The 27,883-nt window shown below is 42.9% G+C and overlaps 1 protein-coding gene across 8 annotated transcripts in view; it reads right to left on the reverse strand.

Moving 5' to 3' along the window:
* Positions 1-24,553, reverse strand: part of LHCGR (luteinizing hormone/choriogonadotropin receptor) — a 119,278-nt gene extending 94,725 nt beyond the window's left edge. For 7 of the 8 annotated variants that reach the window (XM_047852143.1, XM_047852145.1, XM_047852142.1 and 4 more), the window contains exons 1-4: positions 24,370-24,553; positions 5,428-5,499; positions 3,423-3,497; positions 395-469 (exon numbers count right to left, since the gene is read on the reverse strand). In XM_047852143.1, coding sequence (XP_047708099.1) covers positions 395-469; positions 3,423-3,497; positions 5,428-5,499; positions 24,370-24,533 — 386 coding nt within the window. In that variant the 5' untranslated portion in view covers positions 24,534-24,553. The remainder of the gene's footprint in view (positions 1-394; positions 470-3,422; positions 3,498-5,427; positions 5,500-24,369) is intronic. The other variant, XM_047852140.1, reaches the window with a different exon arrangement.
* Between the last annotated feature and the right edge of the window lie 3,330 nt (positions 24,554-27,883).

Below are 27,883 nucleotides of genomic sequence, written 5' to 3' on the forward strand. Positions count from 1 at the left end.
ATGGGTGTCAAATTAGAATTGCCTTTTCCACTTTCATCTGAGCTCTGTCTCCATCATCACCTCGCCTTAGAGTTTCTGATTTATCCTTTTCTCTAAAGTGTCATGACCCCCCAACCCCACTGTTAGTTTTGAAAACCATTGCAAAGGGGGTGATATTCTTCTCGTGTGTTTTTTGGAGAGTGAAAAGGTCAGGAGCCAGTTAAATGGATTTGGAAGCACCCAGCCTGGTGGCTGACAAGAAATGCTGATTAAATCTTAATCAGAAGGCTGAAAGCAGACATGCAAATACTGCTAAGTATATAGTTAAAAAAATTCTTTCCAATCTTTTAATTGTTTTGATTTTCATCAGATGCCCAACTTCCCTCCCAGTTTCTCAAAAAGGAGAAATCCTCACAGGTATTTTAACCGGGGCAGATTTCTAAATGCTCCAGGCTCGATGTACACCAGGTTTTTGGTGTTCTGGATCAGTCTGTAAAGAGAGAGGCAGCAGTTTAACAGATGTGTATTGTTTGGAATGCACAAGACCATGGTCACCAGAGGATGCTGGCTGAAAATGGCACCAACAAAAATCAAGTGACTTTCATAGGTTTGAGAGGAGCTCCTAAGAGCCTGGGGATGGAAACTGCATGGTGGGACCCAAATGGTTCTTGCCAGGAAGCTCTGCTCTCATCCTCTTGCTGGGGCAGGTGTAAATACCATAGCTGGCAGTCTGTTCCACCCCACTCTATGAAGCAGCACCAACTTCCAGGACTCCTGGCCAAGTAGGTCCTGCCCTACAGTGGAGCTCACGCACTAGGGGGTGATGGGAGATTCCACTCCCAGGACAGATGAGTAAATTGGCTACTCTCCCTTACAGGCAGACTGGTCCTCTTCGTGTTGGGCTGTCAGGTGCACTGCCAGTTATCCAGATGGGCATTCAGTCTTTGGATCAATCCAGGGGCTTGGATTTGGGGATTTTATACCCCTTCTATAAATAATTTGTTGTGTGGTGATGCCCAGCCTCCTAACTTTCCTGAGCTAGTGTGCCCTTCCATAAAACTAGAATAATAATATGCGTTCTTCCTACCTCAGAGGTTGCTACGTAGTGAGTAATAGAATAGGTAGAGATAATGTATGAGGCTAGGCCTTGTACAGTATGTAAGTACAGCCATAACTCCACGGTGGTGTGGTTGCCCTTCTCCCTACTTCTCCAGTGACTTTGACCCTTTGAGAAGTAGCCACAGTTGCCTGTCTACTTTGGATTAAATAAAAGGCTAGTCAATGCCTTTGATTCTCTTTCCCCATGCAATGACCACTCAAAGAAATGATAATTGCTCTAGTTCTATAGAGAAAATATAGTGTATTGGTTAGGTAGATGGGCTCTGGAGTCAGCCTGGTTTTATCTTGGTTTTACTGATTATATGACCTTGGTTGCATCATTTAAAGCTCGGTTTCCTCATAGGGTAGTTTTTGAGGAGTAAATGTGTGTGTGTCTTGTTCACAATTACTGGTTAACAGTAATTGTTAACCAGTGTTAACAGTTATTATTATAGTTGGTGAAATCAGGGTATTGAATGATTTGTATCTAGTCACACAGTTGAGAAGTAGTACAACTTGGAAGTGAACTGAGTTTTTCTGACTCTGAGACTAGTGTTCATTACTTTACTATAACCCTTACTATAGTTACCCACCATTGGTGCCTGTTTCCAACTTTTATGTCTATTCAATTTCTTTAGAGGTGAGTAATGTTTTGTTGTAATTATTTTTACAACAACTTAGTCAAGCAGTCATGGGCCATGTGGGTAGGATGGAAGGAACTTTTATCTCTTAAAGATTTTTGGTGGTCTGACCTTAAACCACTCATTCAACGAACATTTACTAAGCACCTACATGTGTCAGGCATTGTTTTAGGTACTGGGGATACAGCTGTGAACAAAAAGAGCCTGTATGGAGCTAACATCTTAGTCTCAGGGCCTTCCCTGGGAAAAGTCCATAAATTTTCCGTTAGAGCATTTTATTTTTCTTTCTGTTGTATCACAAGCAATTTATTTATCTTAACTGTTCTGGTGGTTCACAGTATAAGCTGTGCCTCTGTATCACTTGGGAAGTCTGTTAAAACTACAGATTTTGAGGTCTGGGATAGGACTGTCATCTATAATGGTAATGACCTCCTCTCTCCTCCCCCAACCCCTAATTCTACTTCATAGCCAAGCCCATACTATAAATCTACATTTGAATACCCACTATTTTAGATTTCCCCATAATTGGTTGGTGAGTTAGGCTCACCTCCCTGACTATAATGTCATCTTCTGGGGAAGATTTGTATTTTACCTCCTCTGTATTCCAGCAGCATGTGACCCTTGGTTGGACATGTGGCGGGTACTCACATACTTATCAATCAGTTATTCTCTTCAGGTAATTGCTAATTGGACCATTCATAGGGAGGCCTTGTAGTGTAGTGGAAAGTACATAAGCTTTGGAGAAAGAGAGGCTGGGGTGGAATCTCATCTCTGCCATTGTCTACGGTGCCATACTGGTCAAATTACTGACCCTCTGAACCTCCATTCCTCCCCCTGAACAAAAGGGATAATTACCCTACTTTGCAGGGTAGCTGTGAGGATTCATACAACCTTGAGGAAATAAATGCCAGGCACAAGTGTGCAGAAAATGTTTGTTGCTAACATCCTTCCCCTTCCCTTAACTTTCAAAACTCCTGTGCAGGTGAAGTTTGTACAAGCTCAGGTTTGAGCCAAACAAGGCAGCAGTAAGAAGCCTGGCTTAGGAGTTACACGAACCAATTTCTAGCCCCAGCTCTAGCACTAACTTGCTGTGTGACATCAGACAAGTCAGTTAAACTCTGGGTTGTAGGTTCATCACCTGAAAACTGAATTGAGCCAGTCTTCACCCATCTTTTTTTGTAAATTGGAGGAAAATGATAATTTGGAAAGAACTCTTTTTAAGAATCAATTCTAACACATCACAGTAAGAATAACAAACACATACACATGTCCCACACAGGGCTTTTACATGGTTGGTTTCCAAGAATCATTTACTGATTAAATGAAGATGTCCAAACAGTCCCCAATGTACTAATTCATGATCTCTAAGCTCCCTTTCAGATTTTCCCACTACCCCAAGTACTTCATACCCTCCCTTCCATAAGGTAAGAGCTACTTGGCAGGACTCCACAATGTCAATTTTAATTTCCAACTTTGTGTTCTGATGTTTCAGAGTTTATACAGCTCCCAGGGAGAAGCAGTTGTCACCATGGCAACCTTCAGGCCACTGCAGTGAGAGAAATTAGTGCCTGCCCAGACCTAGTAATTGCTGCAGTCTTTTCCTCTTGGATTCCTAGCAGTGGATGCTTGAATACAAATACCGAGTAGGCTCCAGCCAGCGAGGGTAATAGTGTACAGCAATAAACTATGTTAGCTGATGCTTACATTTCAGACAAATTGAGGAGGTTGTCAAAGGCATTAGCTTCTATCTTTTCCAGAGAATCACTCTGAGAGATTTCACTAGGGGAGAGAAAAAAAGGGAAGAAACATGAAAGAAATGACCATGTCTGCATAATAATAAGCTATGGGTGTGACCCAACAACTGGGGGCTCCAGTGGGATGCCTTAAGTTGTCCTCCTATCATCAAGTGCTGCCATCTCCCTTTAGAAGCACTGATGGGCATCTGTAACCCAGGTGCTGTTGAAATGCGGGTTTCAGTAACCCCGTTTATGTGACAGGTTTTTTTTTCTTGTTTATCTTATGACTCAAGAGTCACAGTTTGTTAGAAGTGGACAGGTCTTTTGAGGAAATCTAGTCAGATTCCCTTGCGTTACAGCTTTGGAAATTGAGACTCAGAGGAGAGGCAAATAGTGCTTCTGGGAAGGCTCAGGACTGGGATCTGGATGTCTGGATTCCCAATTCCATCATTCTAGTGAGGTTTTAATTTGGGTTACATTCATTGTTTCATAACTCTTTACGCTTTTCCCAAAATCCTGCTCTGAGGTAATTGCAAGGTGGTCAACTTCCGCACGTAGTGTCCTTTTTAGGTTGTGTCTATTTCTTTGGCTGTTCTTCTCATTGTTTTAGCAAATTGAGGACAAGGAGTATGTCTTGCTCACTTCTGAATCTGTGGCAACTTGATATTGCCTGGTACGTAGAGTATCAATGAATGAATGGATTAATGGATGGCTTTTTTTTTTTTTAAAGACATGAACATAAAGGGCCCAGCTTTGCCATATACCATCTCAAGCATGCAGGTAATATCAATGTTACCCTAAAATTCCACCATAAGCTACCATTTGCTACCAGCTGAGAAAAAAGTCTCAAATTCACAAATTGTACATTTGAGTGTTTCTAAGGTTAACATTCACTGAAGCCTTCAGACTTGAGAGCTTTAGCCCACAGAAAGGCTGAGCCTAAGGCAGTTAATGTCTTTTATGAGCAACACAGTAATGGATTGTTGCTGGACGGATTCATTTCATTCCTACCTAATGGTTTGTTTATTTAGCTGTGGCTACTTTTCTCATGAGGAGGTCTTAATGCATTAAGTTATCAAAGCTCAACATTTAAACTTGGGAGCAGAAGAATAAGGGTTAGGCTCAAGGAGACTGACATCTATGTCTTGAGGAATTATTTTTAATATCCCCGTTGCGTATTGGTACCCTAAAGAGCAGTCCAAGTTTCCCCAAGGAGCTAGGATTGATGATGCCGTATCTTCATCTTCTTTACAGATGTAAATCTGCTTCAAAAGCCCAGTGAATTGTTAAGATCAGAGATGCTCTTTAGGAACTAAATGGCCTTTGAGGTCCTTTCACTCAGACTAACGTTAAGGAGGATGCTGGAATACTGGATTCCTGAGAAAGTTCCCTCTCATGCATGGTGTCTTATGCCCTGGCAGCTAAGAGCCAGGGAGAATGGGTTGAATTGACATCTGACAGAAATATGCGATCACACTGTATTATCAGGTTGCTTTATACTTTTGATAAAGGCCTTTTATCAATACAGCTCTAAATACTGTGTGTCTGTCATACACATCTTCTATTTTAGGTATAAAGATTGTCTTCTGATGCACAATAAACCTCCAACACATTTTCTTCTGTGTGGGTGTTATCTAAAAATGTGACACAAGGGAATAACTGCTGTAGCAGAAGGAGGATTTTTATGATTGGAATCTATTTTCTTTTCTATGTGAGAAATTTATCATCACTTATCAAAATGCATTCAGTTCACTGAAGCAAGGTTAATTATCTGGAACTTAATGACTCTTGGAAATCGTACTTTTCTTCAAAGGTCCCTAGATATTATTTGTATTATAAAGATAAAAATACTGGGGTTTCTTGAACACAATTTCTCTTCTAGAAGAATTATCCCCTTTCAACTATGTTTTCTCTTACAAAAGTTTTAATTATTCCAATTATGAATGTCTTTTGGTATATAGTATCTTACTTACATTTTTACCACCTCATTAAGTCCTCTGAAAGCTTGAGATGGGATTAGTTTGATAGGGAGATAGGTGAGTGATCTAGAAAAGAAAAAAGGAAAGCCAAGAGTTTAATATTTAAGACTGGGTACCTTTCAAGTTCATGAATATGTGTGTGTGTGTGTGTGTGTGTGTGTGTGTGTGTGTGTGTGTGTATGTGTGTGTCTACAGAGTTCCAGACACTGGTTTCAGGTGGAGAATTCTAACTTACATCAATAAAGAGATGTGCCATAACTCACTCTTGGTCTTTATCAAAGATATTTATTTTGTATTAAGATGCTCAACTTTGGGATCAGACACACCGGAGTTCATATCTCCACAGGTGATCCTGAGGATGTTATTTAAGCCCTCTATTTCAGTTTCTTCATCTATAAAATTGGAATAATAATTCCAGCTTCACAGGGTTGTTACAATTAATCAAGATAAGCCATGTAAAGAATAGGGCTTGACACCAAGTAAATAGTTGATAAATAGTTCTAGGGTGGCCCCACTGGCCTGGTTGGGAAGATGGAAAAGAAACTGTCTTGGGTAAAGTAAAGAAATTACTGGTGAAAATACAATTGGACACCAGGCAGGCAAGAGAAGGAAAGATTCACTAGGAACATGTTCCTATTTTGATCCATACCATCTTCCCCAGGTAGCCAATTTCAGTTTCCTCCCAACCAGAGCAGTTGGCTGCTATGGTTCAATCACATGGGCATCTCATGCCATTTTGGGAGAACATCTATAGAGCATTTCCTTCAGGCACTTGCCTATATCCAGAGGAACAATCTAAGCATTCTGGAATAGAGATAAAAGTTATATGTTACCTAAAAGTTGAGAAAAGAGCAATTATTCAGCAATAGCAAAAGCAGAAAAGGATGATGTATGTGCGCTAAAGGAACCCCGTGTTCAGATAGCTCAGAAGAAAGTGTCTGCAAAGCAGGAATGAATGTTCAACTGATATTTATCAAGCATCTACAATGGTTGAGTGTTTTGGTCCAAGCATTGGCAGAGAGGAGGTGAGGGGACCAGGACATTTCAGGTGGGAAGTCAATGTCAGGAGTATGAGAGTGGAGGTGGGAGATGCTGCCTTGCTTTTCATGTGTCTATGAAGCACACTGTCTTAGTTGCCAGGAAAGAACATCTTCTGTATCATGAGTGCATTTAATCAGTGAGCTGTCTTACAGTCTTGGAAGGGACTTGCTATGGTATAAGGTGCTATATGAGCTGTGCACACCTGCCTATAACCTTACAGGCACACAATGGTATGAGTTGGGTATTTCCCTTCGATAGCAGAAGAACTAGATCACAAAGAGATTCAGTAGCCCAAACAAAGTAACACGAGCAAGTAGACTGAGCCCAAAATGTTCTTTCTATGGTGAGATATTGGGCCGAAGTATGTGATTCCTAACCCAGTCCCTTTCTACCTCCCAACTTTACTGAGGAATAACTGACAAATATAATTGTATATATTGAAAGTGTACAATGTGATGATTTGATATACAGATGCATTGTGGAATCATTACAGAGATCAAAATAATTAACGTATCTGTCACCTCACGTAGTTAACTCTTCTTTTTTGGGGGGCAGGAGGTGAAAAAACTTAAAATCTACTGTCAGCAGCTTTCATATATATAAAACCATATTGTTAACTATAGTTACCATGCTGTACGTTAGATAATCAGATCATAGTCTTATAACTCAAAGTTTGTGTCCTTTTAGAAAAATATTTTTTTAATGTTTATTTATCTTTTTGAGGAGAGATTGAGAGAGTATAAGCGGGTGAGGGCAGAGAGAGAGAGTGAGACCTAGAATCTGAAGCAGGCTCCAGGCTCTGAGCTGTCAGCACAGAACCCAATGCGGGGCTCGATCCTACAGACTGAGAGATCGTGACCTGAGCCGTAGTCAGATGCTTAACCAACTGAGCCACCCTGGTGCCCCAAAGTTTGTGCCCTTTGATTTATATTTCATTTCCCCCACCCTAGCCCCTGGAAACCATGATTCTCTTCTTTGTTTCTAGGAAATTGACTTTTTTTGGTTTGTTTGTTTGTTTGTTTTGTTTTAGATTTCATATAAATGATATCATACAGTATTTGTCTTTGTCTGGCTTATTTCACTTGGCATAATGCCCTCCAAGTTGGTCTATGCTGTCACAAATGGCAGGATTTCCGGGGCGCCTGGGTGGCGCAGTCGGTTAAGCATCCGACTTCAGCCAGGTCACGATCTCGCGGTCCGTGAGTTCGAGCCCCACGTCGGGCTCTGGGCTGATGGCTCGGAGCCTGGAGCCTGTTTCCGATTCTGTGTCTCCCTCTCTCTCTGCCCCTCCCCCGTTCATGCTCTGTCTCTCTCTGTCCCAAAAATAAATAAATGTTGAAAAAAAAATTTAAAAAAAAAAAAAAAAAAAAAAAAAAAAAACAAATGGCAGGATTTCCTTCTTTTTTATGGCTGAAAAATATTCCTCTGTGTGTGTGTGTGTGTGTGTGTGTGTGTGTGTGTGTGTGTGTATTTACCATTCATCCATTGAAGGACACTCAGGTTGTTTCCGCATCTTGGCTATTATGAATACTACTACAATGAACATGGGATACAGAGATATCGTAGAGTTCATGATTTTATTTCCTTCTGATATATACCCAGGTAATCTATTCTCTCTCAGTGAGCAAGGTGGAGGGACAGGCATTGTGACCTTGTTTCTCTTGAGAGGAGAAATGCCACACTCTCACAATTTCTCCTGCAAAACAGCTTACCGACAGTTCCTCTCCAGGGGCTAATGCAAAGAAACTTCATTTCAGAAAAATACTTTTGCTCAACAGTCTCTTAGAGATGGTGCAACCTAGAGGAAGTAATCCAAACTGGGTCCCACCAAGCACATTGTTCAATACCCAAACTTATTTAACAGGGCATCCAAGAAGAACAGGGACAGTGGGGGGAGAAATCTTCTTACGATGGCATGTTTGCTTCCTATATTTCTTCTGGAATCATGTCCGCTTGGCTTACTGATTAAAAACACAGTTTTATTGCTCTCTGCCCTGCCAAGTCAATAAATTTCCAGAAGAGAAAGCTGTATTCTACTGTACCCCATGCAACATCAATAAAACTGACAGCCAAATTCTGATTCCAGAATCTTTATTGCTAGGGATAATGCAGTGCAGAACATATTTTGGAGAGTGTTTACATAAAAGCTTAAAACGAACCCTTCAGAGCTGTTTATTCATGCAAATGGAAGCCAGAAGCTGGAGCCTCTCAGCAGGCAGCCTCCCCATCCAAAAGGGAGTATGGTGTGGTTCCCAGGAGAGCACTTGGCTCAGATTTGACCAGGGAGGTTGCCTGAGCTTTTGATTGATGTAGGGATGAGGGATGAGGAGCAAAGGCTGGACAGAAGTGAGAGAAGCTGTAGCTCATGCACTGACCGTCCCCAGTGACTACAGAACAGCCCTGGTGCAAGATGAAATTTTGCAGTTGACGTTGATGCTGCAGCTCAGGAAAGGCAGTAGTGATGAGAGTAAAAATAAAGTTCCTACCAGAAAGGAGCCACTGAGCAAACAGTGGGTAGCTGTGTGGATGTGACTGGGGGGAGGAAGGGGCCTGGGGGCCAGGGAATGGGGAGACAGGTGAGGTGACGCAGGTGTACTGAGCTTTTGACGCTAGATGTGTTCTCATGAAGTGAGATGCAGAATGTGGTTCCATGAATCCAAAGCTGTTTTTCCCACTGACTTATATTTTTATTTTGTAGATGTCATGTCTTTATTCCTGATTCATCTTCAGTTGGCAGCAGTTTCTAAGCATTCAAAGGCCTGTCTCCTGCATTTAAACGTTTGTTCATGTGGCCTGTGGTTGCCAATAACCATTTGAATGTACTCCCTTTGAAGGTGCTTCTTTCTCTTATGGGTGCTTTTATGAGGCCAGAAACTTTTAGCAATGTGAACAACTGCCTCCATAACCCTGCAGTTCTATTCCTGTATACACCCCAGAGAAATTCTGACACTGATACTTACGGTAACCTATGTAAGGATTTTCTTCATGGCACTGTGGCATGGTGGGGGGAGGGCGGGGTGTGGATGCAAACCGAGTGTCCGTTACTGAGTGAGAGAATGGTAGTGGGGACAGTGCATACCTAACTAACAGGTCAGCAGTTAGAAGCAGGAGTCTAAAGGCACAGAGAACAGCCTGTGTGGACCTTAGAATCATGGTGCTGAGAGCAATAAGAAAGTAATGATATGAAATCCTACTTGCAGAATTAAAATACATGCACACTAAACATTAGACATTTTAAGGGAAAACACCTAAGCACATATTAGGATGGTTGCCTATGGCGAGTTGAAAGGAAATGAGAGAAGGGGGTAAAATAAATAACTGAAAACAGTGACTTTGAATGGACTGGTGATAATGTTGCTTGAAGGAAGAAGTGTGATTGACTTAACCGTCTGCATCTGAGAGACAAAAAAAGAAAAGTTTTTTGTTTTGATGTATCGAGCTCCCTTTTTTTCCCTTCCCTCCCCACTTCCTTCTTTTTTTCTGTGTTTGAAGTTAGGCCTATATGTATTCCAAGAATTGTGTGAACTTCAGGAACTCTTGTGGAAAGGCCTAGTCAATATGATTTGATATAGAGCAGCAGCCAGAGAGAACTGGGAAAAAAAGACCAAAGGCAAGGACAATTCAGCGGCTCTGCTGTCCAGGGTCAAAAAAGGGAATGAAAGCTATTCATAAAGCAAAGACAAATAAAAGGGGCAGAACCTTTTCTGTCTCAGACAAAGAGTGTGACACTTCCAAATGATGCAGCTCAGATGGTGGTAAAGAGCCAGGCTTCTTGGGCAAATGTGAGGTTGAACTTGCGGGATAGAAAGTTTTCTCTGCCTCCTAAATAGTGAATGAGAAGGAAGTTCATGTATGTGTGGACCAATCCAGATACTTGTATTTTTTACATGTCACAGCTTGCTTTCTTGCTTTCTCTCTCTCCCTTTCCTCCCTCCCTCCCTCCTTCCCTCCCTCCCTCCCTTCCTGTCTTTTCTTTTTACCATTTAAAATTTTGATTTTTAAATGAATGGATGATACAACATGGTGACACCTGGATTATGGCCAGATCCCATTTTGCTCAAGCACCTGTGCCACAGATGTTGAAACAAATACTTAGACAAGATGGCAAAGTGTGCCTTAGTTTCATCCATTATGAAAACTCCATTTATTCATGAATCCTGTCTGCAAGCCCCCAACCCTTCTGGTTATAGGTTAAAGTTAACATAGAAGCATTCTTTACAACCCTTTAGCATTGGAACTAAGCACTCACTCTAGTTCTGGGATCCTGTGATTGATCATGACTCTGGTGAAGTCCTGTGTCTTTCTGCATTGTCTACACTAAACCTAACAATATTTAGAGGGCAGGAGTACACCTGCAGTATCTTGAGTTACATTTGTTCCCCCTGACCTCATGTTGGTCCTTATTTTTTCCTTGATTCCTTATCCTGCAGCCTGTCTGGTCTCCTCAGAGTCCATCTAGAAGCGGAGCCCCTGACCACCCTTCTCCTTAGTCATCAGATCCTGATTCCTACATTCCTGACTCTTAGAAGACACTGCTAACCCAGAACAGTTCCTAGTTGCTATCTGGTTAGGTTCAACCTGGTATCTCTCACTGCTAGGTTCTGACTTTCAAACTGGGCCCCTGGCACAGATGGAGACTCTGTGCTGAGGCTGCCAGTACATTTGGGTTAGTTCTTGTAGAGGATGCTGTGGTGGGCTGCCAAAATCACCCTTCAGGACTGAGGCACTTATTCCCCCAGAGGCTGGGAGAGGGGGCAGCTTGAAGTTCCTGGCTGAGTTGCTCCCCTGGAATTACCCTCAGCCAAAGATTGCCACGTCACCCAAGATCACATTTTCTCTCCTGGGCAGCATGCATCCAGTGACTGGCCAATGCAGGGTCCAGGCTTGGCCTCTTTGCCTCAAGGTGGGACTGGTCAGAAGGGCCATCCCACTTTCAGAGCTCCTTCCCATCCACTCTTTCACCTGGGCCCCAGACTCACTCCCCTTCCCAGCCAACCCCAATTGCCAAGTCACCAATGCACTCTGTGTCAGAAATCAGCACCAGGGGACAGTTTACAGATAAGCAAATAGCACTCACATAAACTCAGTCACCTTGAAGAGGGATAATGTCACATTATCAGGTCCTCCTTAATTGTTCCTAGGGCCTCTGGAATACTCAAGGGTGGGGCTTGACACCCTCTGACTTTTTTCTTCTGAGTTTAATAACACAGATGACCTTGGTAGGAGCCCGTTTGTCTACTCACTGGCTTGTTAATGAACCCTCAAATAAAGTTAGCTGGAGAATTTCAGTCTGGAGGGTTGTGTCCTCCTTCAGTGAAACACAAGATTTAGAAATCCTTGCTTATAAAAACCTATCAATTGGGATACATTTGCATTTTCAAAAGATTCTTTGTTCTACAAAATGATTCCATGGAAGGTACCTTTAAATAGCAAACTCCCTAGGTGAAGGGAAAATAGAGTTCAATTGACATACTCTCTCCTTTTAAAGATAGGTATTGCATGAAGCCAATTACGACTGTAGGTTCCCCACCTCCCCTTGGTTTTTAAGAGCTCGGATTGCATAAGGATTTCCAGGGCAGGACCACCTTATGAAGCACACAGGCTGAGCAGGGCCAGAGGAAGATGAGAGCCAGGGAAAATGTCCTGCAGCAGTCTGGACTCCCCAAAGACTGGGTGGAGTTCTAGGTCATCTTGTCAGACAGAGCCTTTACCTATCCTTCTGCCCAGCACAGCAGAAGTGAAATATTTTTATTCACTTCCCCCTAATTGTTTAGAAAAGCCATCTATATTATCGATTTAAGAAAGCTACAAACATCCATCCATCTTTCACAGACAATTAGTTTATTGCTAGAGCTATACACCCTGAATTTTAAAATGCTATAAAATCAGAAGGAGGGAAAAAAGACAGAAATCAGAGACACTCAAAGCCTTTTTGCCTAATGAACTCATTGAAATGGGAGAGGGAAGCATTGCTTTATTTAAAAAGAATATTAATGTTTTTGTATTTTTTACATAAGAACTTGTTCTAAATAGAATGGAGACTTAAGAATTTCTGTGTTGTTTTCAAAGCTGCTCAATAATTATAATTACCCTGCTTTCATCTTGGAATGAAATAAAAATGGCTTTCCCCATTCCAAATGATTTTAAATCATTGCATTTTCAAATGCATTGATCTACTTGGTAACTTCATTACTGGGTATGTCTTCCTTTATTGGCCTCTTGTCTTCAGCATTTACCTAGAGGGAGCTGAGATGTCAATGTTACCTGAAATACTAAGTCAGTATAGATGGACGTGCAATTTGTTCAGTTTTACATCAGAAAATTTGGAATGTTTCTTAAAAGTACATCCAGGGGCGCCTGGGTGTCTCAGCCGGTTAAGCATTGGACTTTGGCTCAGGTCATGATCTCACAGTTGGTGAGTTTGAACCCCAAGTCAGGCTCTGCGCTGACAGCTCAGAGCCCACTTCAGATTCTCTGTCTCCCTCTCTCTCTGCCCCTCCCCTGCTTGTGTGCACTCTCTCTCTCTCTTTCTGTCTCAAAAATAAATAAACATTAAAAAAAAATCATCCAGGTGGTTTTCATTGTTTGGCTACTCCTTTAAACACTGTTTTAGACTCAAGTACTCAGGGTGAAAGGCTCCTCACTTGATAGATGAAGAATCTTAAGAAAACTGAAATGATTTCCCTGAAACCACGTGGCAATTCAGTGGCAAATCTGGACTAGAACATAGGTCGCTTCGTTCCTGTGCTGTGTCCTTCACCAAACAAAGCACATCAGTGCTGTTTCTTTGGGGGTTTGTTGATACACTCTGCTACACAATCCTCTGGTTTTCTGGTGAAAACCCAGCCTTCTGATAGAACCATCAGTTTCTTGAGGGATGTGCTCACAGTCTTAAACTTCAAAGATGCTGCTCAAATTCTTGTTCCTCCGTGGGACTACCTGAGTGGGTTTTCTTTCTTTCCCCTGTCTTCCTCAGCAAGAATGACTACTCAGTTTTCTTTTTCTTGTACTGTTATTTGAGAATTTACCAGGTACCCTGTATGAATGTTTCCTCTGTTCCACCATTGAACACCCAGTCTCTGGTGGACTCTACCTTCATACTGTCTCTTGCTTCCAGCCTTTATTTCTTTCTCACTGCCATTTTTCTCAGGCATTCTTTTCTCCACCCCAGACTGTTCCATAGTGCTTGAGTTGGTTTCCTCTGAGCCTATCCTGGCTTTCCCCTAACTGGGCCAGATTAATCTTCCTGATAACTCCTACCATGTTACTCTTCTTTCACTTAATCTTCTATGCCTCCCCTTTGCCTGTCCATTATCTACAAATGCCTCAGCCCTGCATTCAGGCCCTGCAAATAAAGCCTCAAACTTCATTTACCACCCACTATTCCTCTCACATAACCCATACACTAAACTTGTGCAGTTCAATCAGGCAGCCATCAGCCACAAGTGGCCATTGAGTGCTTGAAATACAGTTCGAATCAAGATGCACTCTACATGTACCATACCCACCAGATGTTGAAGACTTGGCAAGAAGAAGGAATATAAAGTATCTCCTTAATAGCTTTTATGCTGATTAAATATTGAAATGATAATATTTTGTACAGTTGCATTAAATGAAACATTTTGTTAAAATTGTGCCATTTAAAAACTTTTTAAGTGTGGCTATTAGAAAATGAAAACTACACATGTGACTGGCATTATATTTTTACTGGACAGTGCCATCTGGATAAATCAGACTACTGTACTTCCTGAACTTGCCCCACCCTTTTCTGTCTTCATTCACCCTTTCACATTCAGACACCATCTGGCACATATACCCTTCTCTGCAGGTCAAATTCTACCCTTGGCTAAAGGTCTCTTTCAGGTGCTATATACTTTATAGAACATGCCTTCATCACCAATTGCATATGCCTTCTCTTTAGAAGCAGCACAGTGGGACAGTGAAGAGTACAGACTCTGGAGCCAGAATGCCTGGGTTCAAATCATAGCACATCTATAAAATAATGACACTAACTACCCCAGAGATTTTTGAGACTGAATAAGGAAATGTTTATACAATTATAATACAGCATCTAGCACAAGATAAGAGCACAGTAAGTACTTATAATTCACTTAATGTGAAAGATTCAAGCTACCCGTGTTGCTTCTAGTGACAACTTTAACTTCCTTGTCAAGGGTAGAGGATTAGTGGGGGTGGGGTAGGGTGGGTTCAGTACTTTGAAATGGACTCTTCTATTTGTCATGGGTCACACTTTATAAAATATCTGTGACTTGTCCCTGACTCTTGACTCTCTGCTGATTATAGATAAGACACCTGAGAGGGATGGTAGGCATTCCTACATGGTACCTTTCTTTTGGGCTCAGGTATCTCTTACAGGTGTCACCTGATAGCCCTTTAAAAAAAATGATAAAGAACAACCTTCCATTAAATATTGCAAATCTAGGGGCCCCTGAATGGCTCAGTCGGTTGAGGGTCCAACTTCGGCTCAGGTCATGATCTCACAGTTCATGGGTTCGAGCCCTGCATTGGGCTCTGTGCTGACAGCTTGTTCTGAGCCTGGAGCCTGCTTTGGATTCTGTGTCTCCTTCTCTCTTTGTCCCTCCCCCGCTCATACTCTGTCTCTCTCTGTCTCTCACAAATAAATGTTTAAATATATATATATATATATATATATATATATATATATATATATAGCAACTCTAGAGAGCCACCCTGCAGAGTTCTCATTTGCTCATTCAGTTGGAACCCTCCAATTGGAAAGTGCAACTTGAGAGACTCTCCTCCCAGACAGACTTTCCAGAGCACCTAAGAAGTTGTGAGGAGTTTATGAATTATACTGTGAACCAAGATTTTCAAGAAGATTCCCTAGATAATGGATTTTCCAAGTCATTTGTGCAACAACTAAATTAAAAATATAAAGCCTCAGAGGAAAATGGTAAACACATCTAAGCCCTTACTCAAAACCCATTTAAAGTTTTCTAAAGACACAAGCAAAATAACCCAATCTTTACCCCCTAAACTGAATTCTTCTAGAAATAACATAACATGACAAGACTAATTCTGATAAATAAAACTACATGTTGAATTCTCCCCAGGGAATGTCTGCATTATCTGTAATGATTTCTCAAAAGTATTTTTTAGAAGCAGAGAATATTATGTTGTCAGGACAGTGACAATGCAGATATGCTTCAGGAAACTCTTCCATTACAAGCTCCTGTTCTAGACATTTAAAAACCTTTTTAAAAATGTTTATAATTTATTTTTGAGAGAGAGTATGAGAGAGAGCATGCCCGAGCATGCACGAGTGGGGGAGAGGCAGAGAGAGACAGGGACACACAGAATCGGAAGCAGGCTCCAGGCGCTGAGCTGTCAGCACAGAACCCGACGTGGGGCTTGAACCCACAAACCGTGAGATCATGACCTGAGCCAAAGTCGGCCCTTAACTGACTGAGCCACCCAGGCACCCCCAAAACTCTTTTTTTAAATGATCCCATAAAAGCTGGTTGCAACTAAAATACTACATACTTCTAATTAATCTAAGGATGGATTTGAAGTGCCTGAAATTACTGGCATGTGTGCCTTCAATTTTCGCTAACTCCTCAGCTCTCTGGTGGACACCAATTTGTGTGGTTGCCTGGCTCAAAACTGCCCCCCCTCTTTTTGAAATGTTTATTTATTTTTGAGAGAGAGCTCAAGCAGGGGAGGGGCAGAGAGAGAGGGGGGCAGAGGAGCTGAAGTGGGCTCTTCACTGACAGCAGCGAACTCATGAATTGTGAGATCATGACCTGAGCCGAAGTTGGATGCTCAACTGACGGAACCACTCAGGTGTCCCCACAATATCCCTTCTTTAGAGTCACCTCCTGGCTGGTTGCCTCTGGGTGGAGTGTCTCATTGACTGTGTCCCTATGCTTTTGCCTTAGGGGTGGGGACTGAGGCAATCAGATTCTCTTTCTTAGGAATTTAACACTTGTCATAGGCAGGACTCCATGGAGCTGATTCACTGTAAAGGTGGAATCTTGGGAAAAAGGAACTGACCTCTTGCTGCTAAAATGCCACATTCTCTCTGGATCTTGCCCACATCCTTCTACCTCCTTGTTCTTCTATCATGATTAAATATGTCAGAGTTGATTTCTGGTCCTTACAAATGAGAAAAACCTTAATCAGAGTCCCACCTAAGATTTCCTGGGGGAAGTAATCCTGTTCCATTGGGGATCCATAACATAGGGTGTGTGCTGGTGGTCAGTGAGAGAGCTGAAGGCTCTTAATCGTGAGTCCCTAGTGGCCTAAGTTGGTGTCAAAGACCAGGACTGAGCTTTTGGGATGACCACGTTGGCCTGGCTGCCACTGTAGAGGTGGTCTTGCAGGTGGTACACTGCAAGGTGTAAAGATCTACAGCTCAAGTGATGCCTCCACTGAGGTTTCTTCATTACTCAGACTAGAAGGGATGGCTCCTTCTTCTGAACTCCTACAAGACTTTATCACCTTCTGCATTTCCCTGCAGTCATCTGAGAATTAGACCTCTCTCTCCCATGGCTGAAGACTGGGAGCTCTTGGAGGGCAGGGGCGGTGTCTACGGATTCTACAAGTTGTCCTGTACATTTCAGTATGGAGTTCCTCAATGGCAAACAGGTTTGACCTGAGGGTTTTCTGTGTGTCAGCCTGAGGCTGAGGATGGGGAATGGGGAACAGAAAAGGCTCAGACGCTTTAGCTGGAGAGACACGACTAATCCAGTGGAATGATAGAAAACAGCCTATAATCAGGTGTTAGGTGGCATGTTTGAAAGGCAATTCAGCCTGGCCTGACACGACTAGCCTATCAGACTCCAGGCAATAATGAGCTCTGCTATTTTGGGATTCTAACTTATTCACCTTCCAAGTTGAGAAGAGCTAGTGGGTCATTTTCTCTAATTAACACCTCCCAGGAAGAAAACTATTCCATCAGGCCTGCCCCTTGGATGATAGGTAGTTTCTGTTCAACCTCATGCACCAGCTGTGGGTTTGTAGTCTTCTCTGTAGCATCAGATTGTTACAATCATACTTTGTAGTTATGTGGAACCTTTATTTCCCAGTACTTTTGGCTCTGCCATCTTGTGTATCTTCACCACAGTCAGCCCCACTCAGTCATGTCCCTTTTATAGACAGCACAGAGGTTTTATCACTAGCATGAACCCACAGTGCAAATTAGGGAAAGGGGACCTTGTGCTAGAACTCAGGTCTGCCCGGTCTTTGTCCTGTTGATCAATTCACATAGTTTGAGGGCTGTGTTGGACCCTACCTTGTCATACCAGAGCAGCCACTACCACTGTGGGCTCAGGAATGGTGTCTGCTGTTGCTCATGAGATAGAATTAGGAACCCAGGAGTCACCTGATTTCATCAGAGTCAAGGAGAAATGTAACGGCAGCAGGGGAAAACAAAACAAACCCTTCATTCTGAAAGTTGAGTTTTACTTATAAATTGGACTTTTCTGAGTTTGGCTCAAGTGGCATTAAAGAGCTGTGGTTCATGACCACACAGAGGGCAGCTGTGTGTGGTTTGCTGGCTGGGAGGGGGTGTCATCTCCCTGTGCGGCAGAAGGTAGGAGTAAATGAGGACCATGTAGAGAAGCTGCTAGAAGCTACCCACCAAGTCAGAAAGCCCACCTGTCTGGTGGGTGGGATTATTTTAATTCCCCTCTTAAAAAATAGCTGGTGAGAAATTTGCTAAAATCTGCATTAAATATGATTTTTTGCACACCAAAGGGGAGCTTCCAGAACAGAATACATATGTTCCCATGGAGCCAGCCCCTTTGGGTCTGGAAGTGAGCAGCAGGGTCTCTCTCTATCACCATGACTCACGGGGCTTTAAAATCCCATCTGTAAGATCACAGTTATACATGGCCAAGACACCGTCTGGTGCAGCTACAATGAGAGATTACATTTTGGAAAAAAAGCTTTTGTACCTCAGTTCAAGACATGGAAAATAAGCCAAACTGAGAGGCTTGGGAAGAAGATAGAGGGGGTGAAGGAGAAGAAATGGAGCCCTAAATTAATCGGACTTACTGCTTTTGAAATTAAAAAAAAAAATAAGGCAGAAAAAAAACTCAAGGAATTATTGCTTTCCAAGGGGGGAGCTGGGTCTGATGCCAGAGGAATTGGTGTGTGAACCTTTTTGGCTCTACATTTCCACTGAGATTTTGGGAACTCTGTTGCTTGCTTTTTTAGTGTCTTGCTAGGGGCCATCATTCACTGTCCCCAGAAGGATGATTTTTAAACTAATAAAATCTGGTCCTTGCAAAGCTTTCCCCAAGGAGTCTGTTTACAGGCACAGCCAGGTTTAAGAATTGCTTGCAGGTATAGCTGGGAATGCTGAGTCAGAACTGAGGTTCAAGATCAACCTCTATCTTGGGCCTTTGCTTTGGTTGGGTGTGTGGGAGAAGTGGCGTTGGGAGGTAGGACAAGAGCTTTATGAATTCTGAGACTGATTGATTGATTGATTGATTGGTTTATTGTCATCTGGCCCATCTGCAGGGAAGCTGAGGGCAGGGCCAAGCTGTTGTACCTTCAAGAACTTGGTAGGCTTCTCTATGTCCTGTGAACTCTTACCTTGTGCCCTGGACTGGGAACCCATGGGTCTCACTCCAGGCTCTCTGGGTGGTGGTCTGTCTCTTTGGTTTGTTTTAATGGATCCTGGGCTAAGGATGGATTTTTCTCTAATGAGTGAGTTAAAACAAACAAACAACAAAAACTAAAACAATTTGGATGGGACATACCAATATGGGTAAGCTTCCATTCTGGCTTCTCTGAAGCTGATATGTGTACTATGCCCGTTCAAAGGATAGACTGGGGGTCTGCAAAATCTGTAGCATAGATGCCGATTTAACACAACTCCCTCCGCTACCCATAGCACCTCCTCACCTCCCCATCCTCTAGGATGGAGATTTTTAAAATGACATTTAGATGCGGTACATCCCAACTAATACACATTTTTTTTTTTTTTGCATTGGTTTATTGTTCCTATTCAGCTATCTGCTCAGTTTGATATCATAGTAGTTCAAGAAACACTTTGACCATAATACCCATGAAATTTGGGGATTCCCCAGTTGAATAAGACCTCTTCAAGTGGTTCTCACTTTAGCACAGTGATTCAAAACCAAGGGTGGGGGGTGGATTTTGCTCCCATAGGAGCATTTGGCAAATGTCTAGAGTCATTTTTGGTGGTCATAATTTGGGAGGGCAGTGCTACTGGCATCTAGTGGGTGAAGGCCAGGGCTGCTGCAAAGCATCCCGTAGGGTACACGACAGCCCTCCACAACATGTAATTATTTCGCCCCAGATGTCAAGTGTGCTGTGGTTGAAATATCTGCTCTGGCCGAAGAGTTTTATTTTGAATAAATGGTTACCTTATGGCAGGGTATATGCAAAAATATAGGTCAGTACAGCGTATCAAATGATGTGTGTATGGGAGTGGGAGACGCTGGGGAGAGCTTCATGGGGAAGTGACTCCAAGTCATGATTTTTATTGAATGCCTTTGTAATCAGCTGTCCAAGAATGACTCTGGTGGGAAACCTATCAGTCAAGAATTATACACTGGGATTTTTTTTTTTCTTTTTGCACAACCCTCTAGGTAATGTAAGTATTTCTGATGACTTGTACGTGTTCCCTTAAAAAAAAAATTCCCCAAAAGCCTGGGAGCGGCTTCAACAAGGAAGGATCCATTCAACTTTATTCTTTTCTACCCAGCCAGGAATCTGAATCTACTCTAATCTGTGTTTCTTCCACCAAGACTCTTCTTCTTATCTCTCCTTAAAGGTTCAGCCCCATAACCATTTGCCCATGGTACCTTCCCTTGCACATTTCAGTCCATAGTAATTGCTCTGCGTCCTGAATTCCTAGACCCTTGTTGCCTCTTTCCCTGCCCACACTGGTCTCTTGCATATGTTTCTACCTAGATTGTGGGTTTCTCAAGGACTGGGGCCATGCCCTCCTCCTGTTAATTCCTCTGCATCATTGAACACCGTCCTGGACCCTGATTTTCACTGAAGGTGGGAGAGGGAGAAGGACATTCAGGAACAATGTCAGGAGACTAATATCTTCCTGTAACACTGGATTGATAGATACAGCAAATTTTATCTTTTCAAAGTCTCTGGCCTGTGTCTTATAATAAAGCTTAAAGTTTAATCTCTGTTCAGTAGGCACAACATGCAAAAAATAAATTCCCATTATTATTATTAGCATTTTCTTACTAACAGATTTTTTAGAAGCTGTTTCCATATCAAGAAGATCAACCTTTCTGTTGTCATAGAGACAAAGATCTTTATATAACCATGGGCAAGGTGAGAATTTTTTTCCCCCTCTTCTTCCACTTGTCTGGAACTAATAAGACAAGGAAAAGGAAATGTTTTAAATCAATTTTTTTCTTTTACCTTTTTCCCCTCAATTAAAATGAGTGAGCATGTGGGAGGCTATTTTCTGTATCATATTTTAGTTTTTAAATACCTCAGTTTTTAATAAAACATGGAAAGTATAGAAAGATATGAATGATGGAACTGTGCCATTTTCAAAATGTGCAAACAGTGGGCTTGTCAATGACAAACAATTACACTCCATGTTCCTTTTTTTTCCCCTTGTTGAAACCAAATAGTGGACTTTACATGAAATCTTACAAGGCAGGACTATCAAGGCCTGGAATGATTAAAATGTAAATTAGCATCTACTGAGGGGCCAATGATGAAGTCTAAAATGCTGTGCTGTACTTGTCTCCTCCAACCCCCAGAAACATGAGTGCTCCCCTTCTTTCTTCAGAGCCAGACCTTGTGCATGACTTCATGCAAGACCACATCTCTCTGGGTGCCTTATTTCATAATTTCAGCTCTCTCTTCTTTATGAACTCCTGATAATGTGTTATCCATAGCATTTTTTTTCTATCTTGTGATTAGTGTTTACCATTTCATTCATTCATCATCAAGAGGATTTCAGTATGATGCTGTTCACTTTTCCTGTCTTCTGCCTCAATGTTAAGTTACACCTTTATCCATTTGTCTTCTTCCCTAGGACTCAGAAGCATCCCTCTCCCTAGGATTAACCCTTCTTCTATGATCTGAGACTGACACTGTCCTCCCACCCTCACTGAGACCTTACTTCACCAAATATCATTCTTCCCCCTCCCTTATGTCTTCAGTCTGTCCTTCTCCATGGATTCCTTCCCTTATTCCTCTTTGAAGACAAAAGCAAAACTTTTTCTCAATCCTGTATTTTTTCCATATGTAGCAGAGTTTGGGGCTTTAATTTGATCATAGGTGCCTTTTGCAATAAATAGGTATTTTGTGTATGTATGTATGTGTGTGAGGAGGCATATGGAGAGGGGAAGTATATGGCACAGGAAGTTTAAAACACACTTTTGCTTTCTACAAGATTATATCCTTCATGGAGAGCAATATCTTGGTTCTCAAACGTTTGCATGCACCAGACCACTTGGGGATCTTGTTAAAACACCAGCTGTTGCACTACATCCTCACAGCTTCTGATGCAGTAGATTGGGGATGGGGCCCAAGAGTATGCATCCCCAGGTGATGCATACGCTGGGGCCCAGGTGATGCTAACGCTGCTGGCCTAGGACCACACTTTGAGTAACACTGCCTTAAAGTGACTATCTTCCTATCCCTTCTTATGTATTTCTCTTGGCACATGGATGTTGAGGTCACCTTATTGTGCCCATAGGGTTCTCACCTAAAGGAGGAGGTCATCTCTCAATTAACTGATTCTCAGGAAGCCTTACCTTGTGAGGGTCAGCATGCTTGCCAACCTTACTTGTCTAAATGTCTAGAAGATACTCTTGGTGTGGATGCCAAGATAGTGCATGTGAAGGGAGGAAGTTGAGGGTTCTCCAGAATCCCTCAGGGATGGCCAAAGGTGTCAGAGCCGGGATGACTAGCTCCTTTTTGGGAGTGGGACTAGCCAGCTTCAGCATGCTAGCATTTCTTCTATTGTGCTTGCCTCCCACCTCTACCCCCAAACCCCTAAAATCTTTTTGAGGGGTTCTAGGCTTCTCTAAACTGTGCTATGGGGCAGTGGGAGAATTTTTTTTGTTTTGTACTTTACACTTCAGCTTTCTCCAGGGAAGAGGTAGTCTCCTGAGGCCAACATGGTTTGGCAGCAGGAATTGTTGAGAGAGCTCAGTGAAGAGCTGAATCTGAGAGGACCTGGGAATGTATATATGTATGTATGTGTATGTGTGTACATTTACATGTGTGTGTGTGTGTGTGTGTGTGTGTGTGTGTGTGTGTGTATTTAGGAAAAGGTAATTTCCTAAATACAAAGACAAGCAAATATAAAAACACAATTAACAGATGAAGTCCTGTCTTTGCTACTCAATAGCAAAAGGGGACCACGGCCAAGTTATTCCATGTCTTTGGATCTTAGTTTCTTGAAATCTCTATGATAAGTACTGAGCGAGTGAGAAAGGCTGTTAGTGGCACCATCATTCATAAGAGCAAGAAGGGAGGTTTGTCAGAGAAGGACAAGGGCTGGGACTAGGAAGGCAGCTTCCATGAATCTGTTGATTGATTGAAACAAATTCTTTCAGCATGGTCCTCACCTTCAGGGAATTGAGCTGACAAGATAATTAATGGAAACTAATTAATATAAACCCCTCAGCCTTTAAACTGTATCTCTCAGCTGCAAACATTCCCTGTAGGCCACTAACTCTTTCAGGGGAGAGGCTCAGCCCCTCAGGAGGGGGGGGGGGATCCCTGACAGACTGTTTCAGCCCATGGAAGTGGGGAGGGGGGGTTGCCTCTTTCTTCCCCAAGAATGAGATTCCATCACTGCCAATGGTTAGGACATAACCAAAACCTACTTTTATGGTACTCTTCTTTCCTTTTCTTCTTTTAACAACTTTATTGAGATATAATTCATATACTATAATATTCACCCATTTAAAGTATACAGTGCAATGGTTTTTAGTATGTCTAGGGAGGAGTTGTGCAATCATCACCACAATCTAATTTTAAATAATTTTTGTTACCCCCAGAAGCCACAGCCATTAGCAGTCACTGGGCCTTCACCCCTACCTGGCAGCTGTTAATCTGCTTTCTGTTGGTCTGGACATTTCATATAATAGAATCATATAATGTGTGGTACTTTTTCTAAATCGAAGAAAGGAGACAGGGGACACTCTGATACACTAGTACAGAAGGCCCCTCCTCTCTTCACCCCATCACTTCAGCAAACCTCTTCCTGCCCCTACTTGCTGATGTATGCAATTCTTTTAACCTCCTTTGCAACCCGCTCTGTAAACGTGGAGGGCTGGGTCGCGTGTGGGAGGCGTGACATAAGGCACACCTTGATCAGACCAGCAGATTGAAATGCAAGTACGTCTGAGAAAGGGTAGGGCCGTGACTCGTATGCCTACTAAGCGGTACACTAGGGAGGCGGCGGGCGAACCAGCAATCCCAGGCGAGTGACCAGGTCACCCCTTGCCGTAGGGCCTGACCACCCCATTCCTAGTGGAGCACAGGGTGTCAGAGGTCACAGTAACCTTCACCGACCTGGCTAGCACAAAGGTCAAGGCCACTTTCGACTTCCAGCAGTGGCAGGGAGCAGGCCTTCCCTTGTGGCTTCTGGGCAATTCCACGCCCCTTGCCGCAGCCCCGGTGGGGGAAATCACGGCCCTGGGGCCGCCAGGGGCTGCAGGGGGTGCCAGCAGGAGGGGCCCTAACCCAAGGCGCGGCTTGGCACGGGATGGCAGAGACAGTCCCCAAGCTTTGCATTCTCATCACTCTAAAAGGTGGTGGAGTTTGACAGGGCGCAGCCTTTTTTCCCAAGCTTCCAGGTTAAAGGAGCCAAAGAGTAGGGAAGCAGAGTGGCCCGGAGCGAGGAGCGAGCGAGGGTTCTGGAGCGGGGCGCCGCGTACTCACAGTAGGGTGAGGCCGGCCCGTGGGCCGGGGCAGCGCAGGGCGCCGTCTGGCGGGCAGCTGCAGGGCTTGGGGCAGTGCGCCCGGGGAAGCGCCCGCGGCGGCAGCAGCAGCGGCAGCAACAGCGGCGCCAGCAGCGGCCGCAGCGCGTGGAACCGCCGCCCCATGGCTGGCGGAGCCTGAGCGCGGGCTGTTGCGGCTGGGCGGGTGCCCTGACCAGCCCCGGAGTGCCGCCCGCGCCCCTCTCCCCGCCCCTTGGCCTGCCCTCCCCCTTCTCCCGTGCCCGCCCGCCCTCCACTGCTGAGACTGTGCTCTGCCTCAACCTGGGGGTAGTGGCCTGCGACCCCATCCCCTCCTTTCCCTGCTGCTTTCCCTGGTCGGCCTTGTCCTCTACATCTGCGAATGGCCCAATTATAGGAAGTAGTGTGGTGATGGTGACTACTTTGGACGAGGGGTAGGGAGCTCTGAGTCCTCACCCTGACTCTGCTGTAACGGAGTGTGACGTTGGGTGAATGCTGTCACTTCCAGGAACGTCTCTTATTTCATCTGTGAAAGGGGCAGATGGATACTTTGCTCTGCCCAGATGCTTCTTCCTTCTCAGCCCCAAATTCTTTTCCCTTCTCCCCCACCAGCTCTCTCCACACAAGTAATTTCTGACCTCTCAACTTACCAAGCAATTTCTCTGTATTTTTCTTGGTAGTAAGCACTTTCTTCCTTATAGTCATTTGAGCCCGTTCTATATCTATATATCCACTATAGATTGTGACATCCTAGAGAACAAAATCCAGTTCAGATTTATTTGTCTGTTCCTGGCTTCTACATGTTAAGTCTCTAATGAAGATTTGTTGAATGAATGAAAATGCTATGATAATGTACAGTGACTGCCCCACGGAGAGGCCCTTACAGGGTAGACCCTGTGACAGGTGCCCTCCCTCAAGTCATGTCTAAGCTTCACAACAAACTAGCAGGGTGTTTGCAACCAGAAAAATGATGTTATGCGACTTCCCCAAAGTCACACAGTTATTAAGTAGTGGAAACTTGTTTGAACTTAGGTCTATCACCCACTTTCTTTTACCAGTGCAAAAAATTACTGTATGATCTGCATACCAAGGATTTAGAAAGGAGACAATTTTACGGTTAACTATGGGATGCATAATTTCCCTTATTTAATTTCATCATTAAAGCACTCCCCCCCTCCCCTGTATCCCCCCCCCCCCCCCCCCCCACCGTGCCCTGTCTTACAATGACTCTGTTTAGACTCTAGAAATCCTGGAAGTCTTTCTGGAAGAGGTGGACTTTGAGAGCCTGGAAAGTGTCTAAGACTCTAGAGACAGGAAAAGAAAAAACAGATATCCTTTCTTGTTTGAAACCAGCTCTCAAGGTCAGATGTCTCAGTCACCAGTATGCAGTCTCTTGTGAGTTTTTGGCCCAAGGAAGGTAGATTTTTAAAAATTATTATTTAAAAAAAATTGGCTTTTCCATGTTGTGCTAGATGGCACAAAAAACAAAGCTAATGTCTATAATACTGTCTTTCTTTTTTGGACCCCTCTCTCCAACTGCTTACTTGTTCTCTTCATACCTCTCTTTCATACCTCTGCATATGCTACCCATTTGCCTGGAATGATTTTCTCTTCCTTTTGCATATTCCATTAATGAAACCCCTGCTTGTCCTTTAAGACTTAGCTCAATGTCATTTTCACTGTAACACCTTCTTTGACACAACCTGAGTCTGTGCCCATGACACCTGATTCTATAGTCTGTAATATAACACATTGTAATGATATAGCTTTAGTTGTCCTTCCCCCTGTCTGTTCATCTTAGTATTGCTAGAACATGTCATAGATTCTAGCACCTAGTAGGTAGGTACTCAGTCGATATCTATTGAATAATAGAATGAAAAAATGAAACCCAAGTACAGACCTATAGCCTATGTTTAGTAAATCATCTGAGAAGTGCTTAAACAGCCTTGCTTGATTTATTCTCAACCACACTGGATCAGTCTGGATAGGTATCAGGTGATTACTCATGACTACTTTGGGGTCACATCTTCTCTCCTCTTTTAATTTATCAGATTTTGGTAGGGAAGTTGGAATAGCACCAGGTTTTTTCAAGCCTTTCTACCATGTAGCTTGAATTACAGGAGAGAAGGAATGAATAACTCAAGGTGCCTCAGTGGTATTTATTTTAAATCTTACATCTTATATGGCTTTTTTTTTTAACTTCAAAGCATATCTGCTATGTAAAAAGAATGGTTGCTTCCACTCACCCCTGAAGAACCATTTGATTTTGTGCTTGGGTATCGTTGGGGGCTGGGCCATCAGGACATCTGGATTTTTTTTTTTTTCTGTTCTGTCATTGACAGTGTGATTTGGTCTTCAGTTTCTTCATCTGAGAGGGGGTTGGAGTGCACAATCCCCAAGGTTCTTCTAGCTTTATTTATTACAAAATTTTTTTTTTTAATGTTTACTTATTTTTGGGAGAGAGACAGCATGAGCGGGGGAGGGACAGGGAAAGGGAGACCCAGAATCCGAAATAGGCTCCAGGCTCTGAGCTGTCAGCACAGAGCCTGACGCGGGGCTTGAACTCCCAAACCACAAGATCATGACCTGAGCTGAAGCCGGATGCTTAACCGACTGAGCCACCCAGGCACCCCAAGTCTCTTCTAGCTTTAAAATGCCAAGGACTTTGTGGACAGCTCCTACTGTATTAGTGGTGGATGGAGTCAGATTGTGTATATTGACCTCTTATTGCTTGTCTTGGATTGGAGATAAAGGCCTGTTTATGAACAGGGGAAATTGTTCATTTCAAAGAAAACTCACAACCTTAATGAGTTTTCATAAAATTTTTCTGTGATTAATTTCAGTTGGATTTTAATTATGTCAGTTCTTGTAATGTACCTATTTTAACAAAATTACATTGAATTGTTCATCATAATCACAAAAGTTTGTTACAATGGAATTGGCCTATCCTACTTATTAATATGTGACTTATTTAGAGTAGATTTTTTAAGTTTATTTATTCTGAGAGAGAGAGAGAGAAAGAGAGAGAATATCCCAAGCATGGAGCCTGCTGTTAGCATAGAGCCTGTGAGATCATGAACTGAGTCAAAATCAAGAGTTGGACACTTAACTGACCAAGCCACCCAGGCACCCCAGAGTAGATATTTTTAAATCTGAAGGAATTCTGTGTACTATAACTATGCTTATAGTTACTTCTGTTATAGAACTTCAAAAAAGCATGGCCCATGAGGATTGCTATTATATTTTACTGACAAACTAGAGTTCATGGAATTCGTAAGAAGTTTATCCTTAGAGCTACAGAAGTATCTGACAGCACAACTCAGGAATCCTAAAAAAAAAACTCTCCAAAATTCTGGAACAGGGCTTCTTACATTTTAGGGTGCAGAAGTATCATTTGGGAAATTTTAAAAACAAAGACTCCTGGAACATCCTCCCTAGAGACATTCTGATTTGGTTGGAATGGAGAGGGGCCCAGGAGTCTGCATTTTAACAAGATT

This window comes from Prionailurus viverrinus, chromosome A3 (assembly GCF_022837055.1).
Source record: "Prionailurus viverrinus isolate Anna chromosome A3, UM_Priviv_1.0, whole genome shotgun sequence".
Lineage (NCBI taxonomy): Eukaryota > Metazoa > Chordata > Mammalia > Carnivora > Felidae > Prionailurus > Prionailurus viverrinus.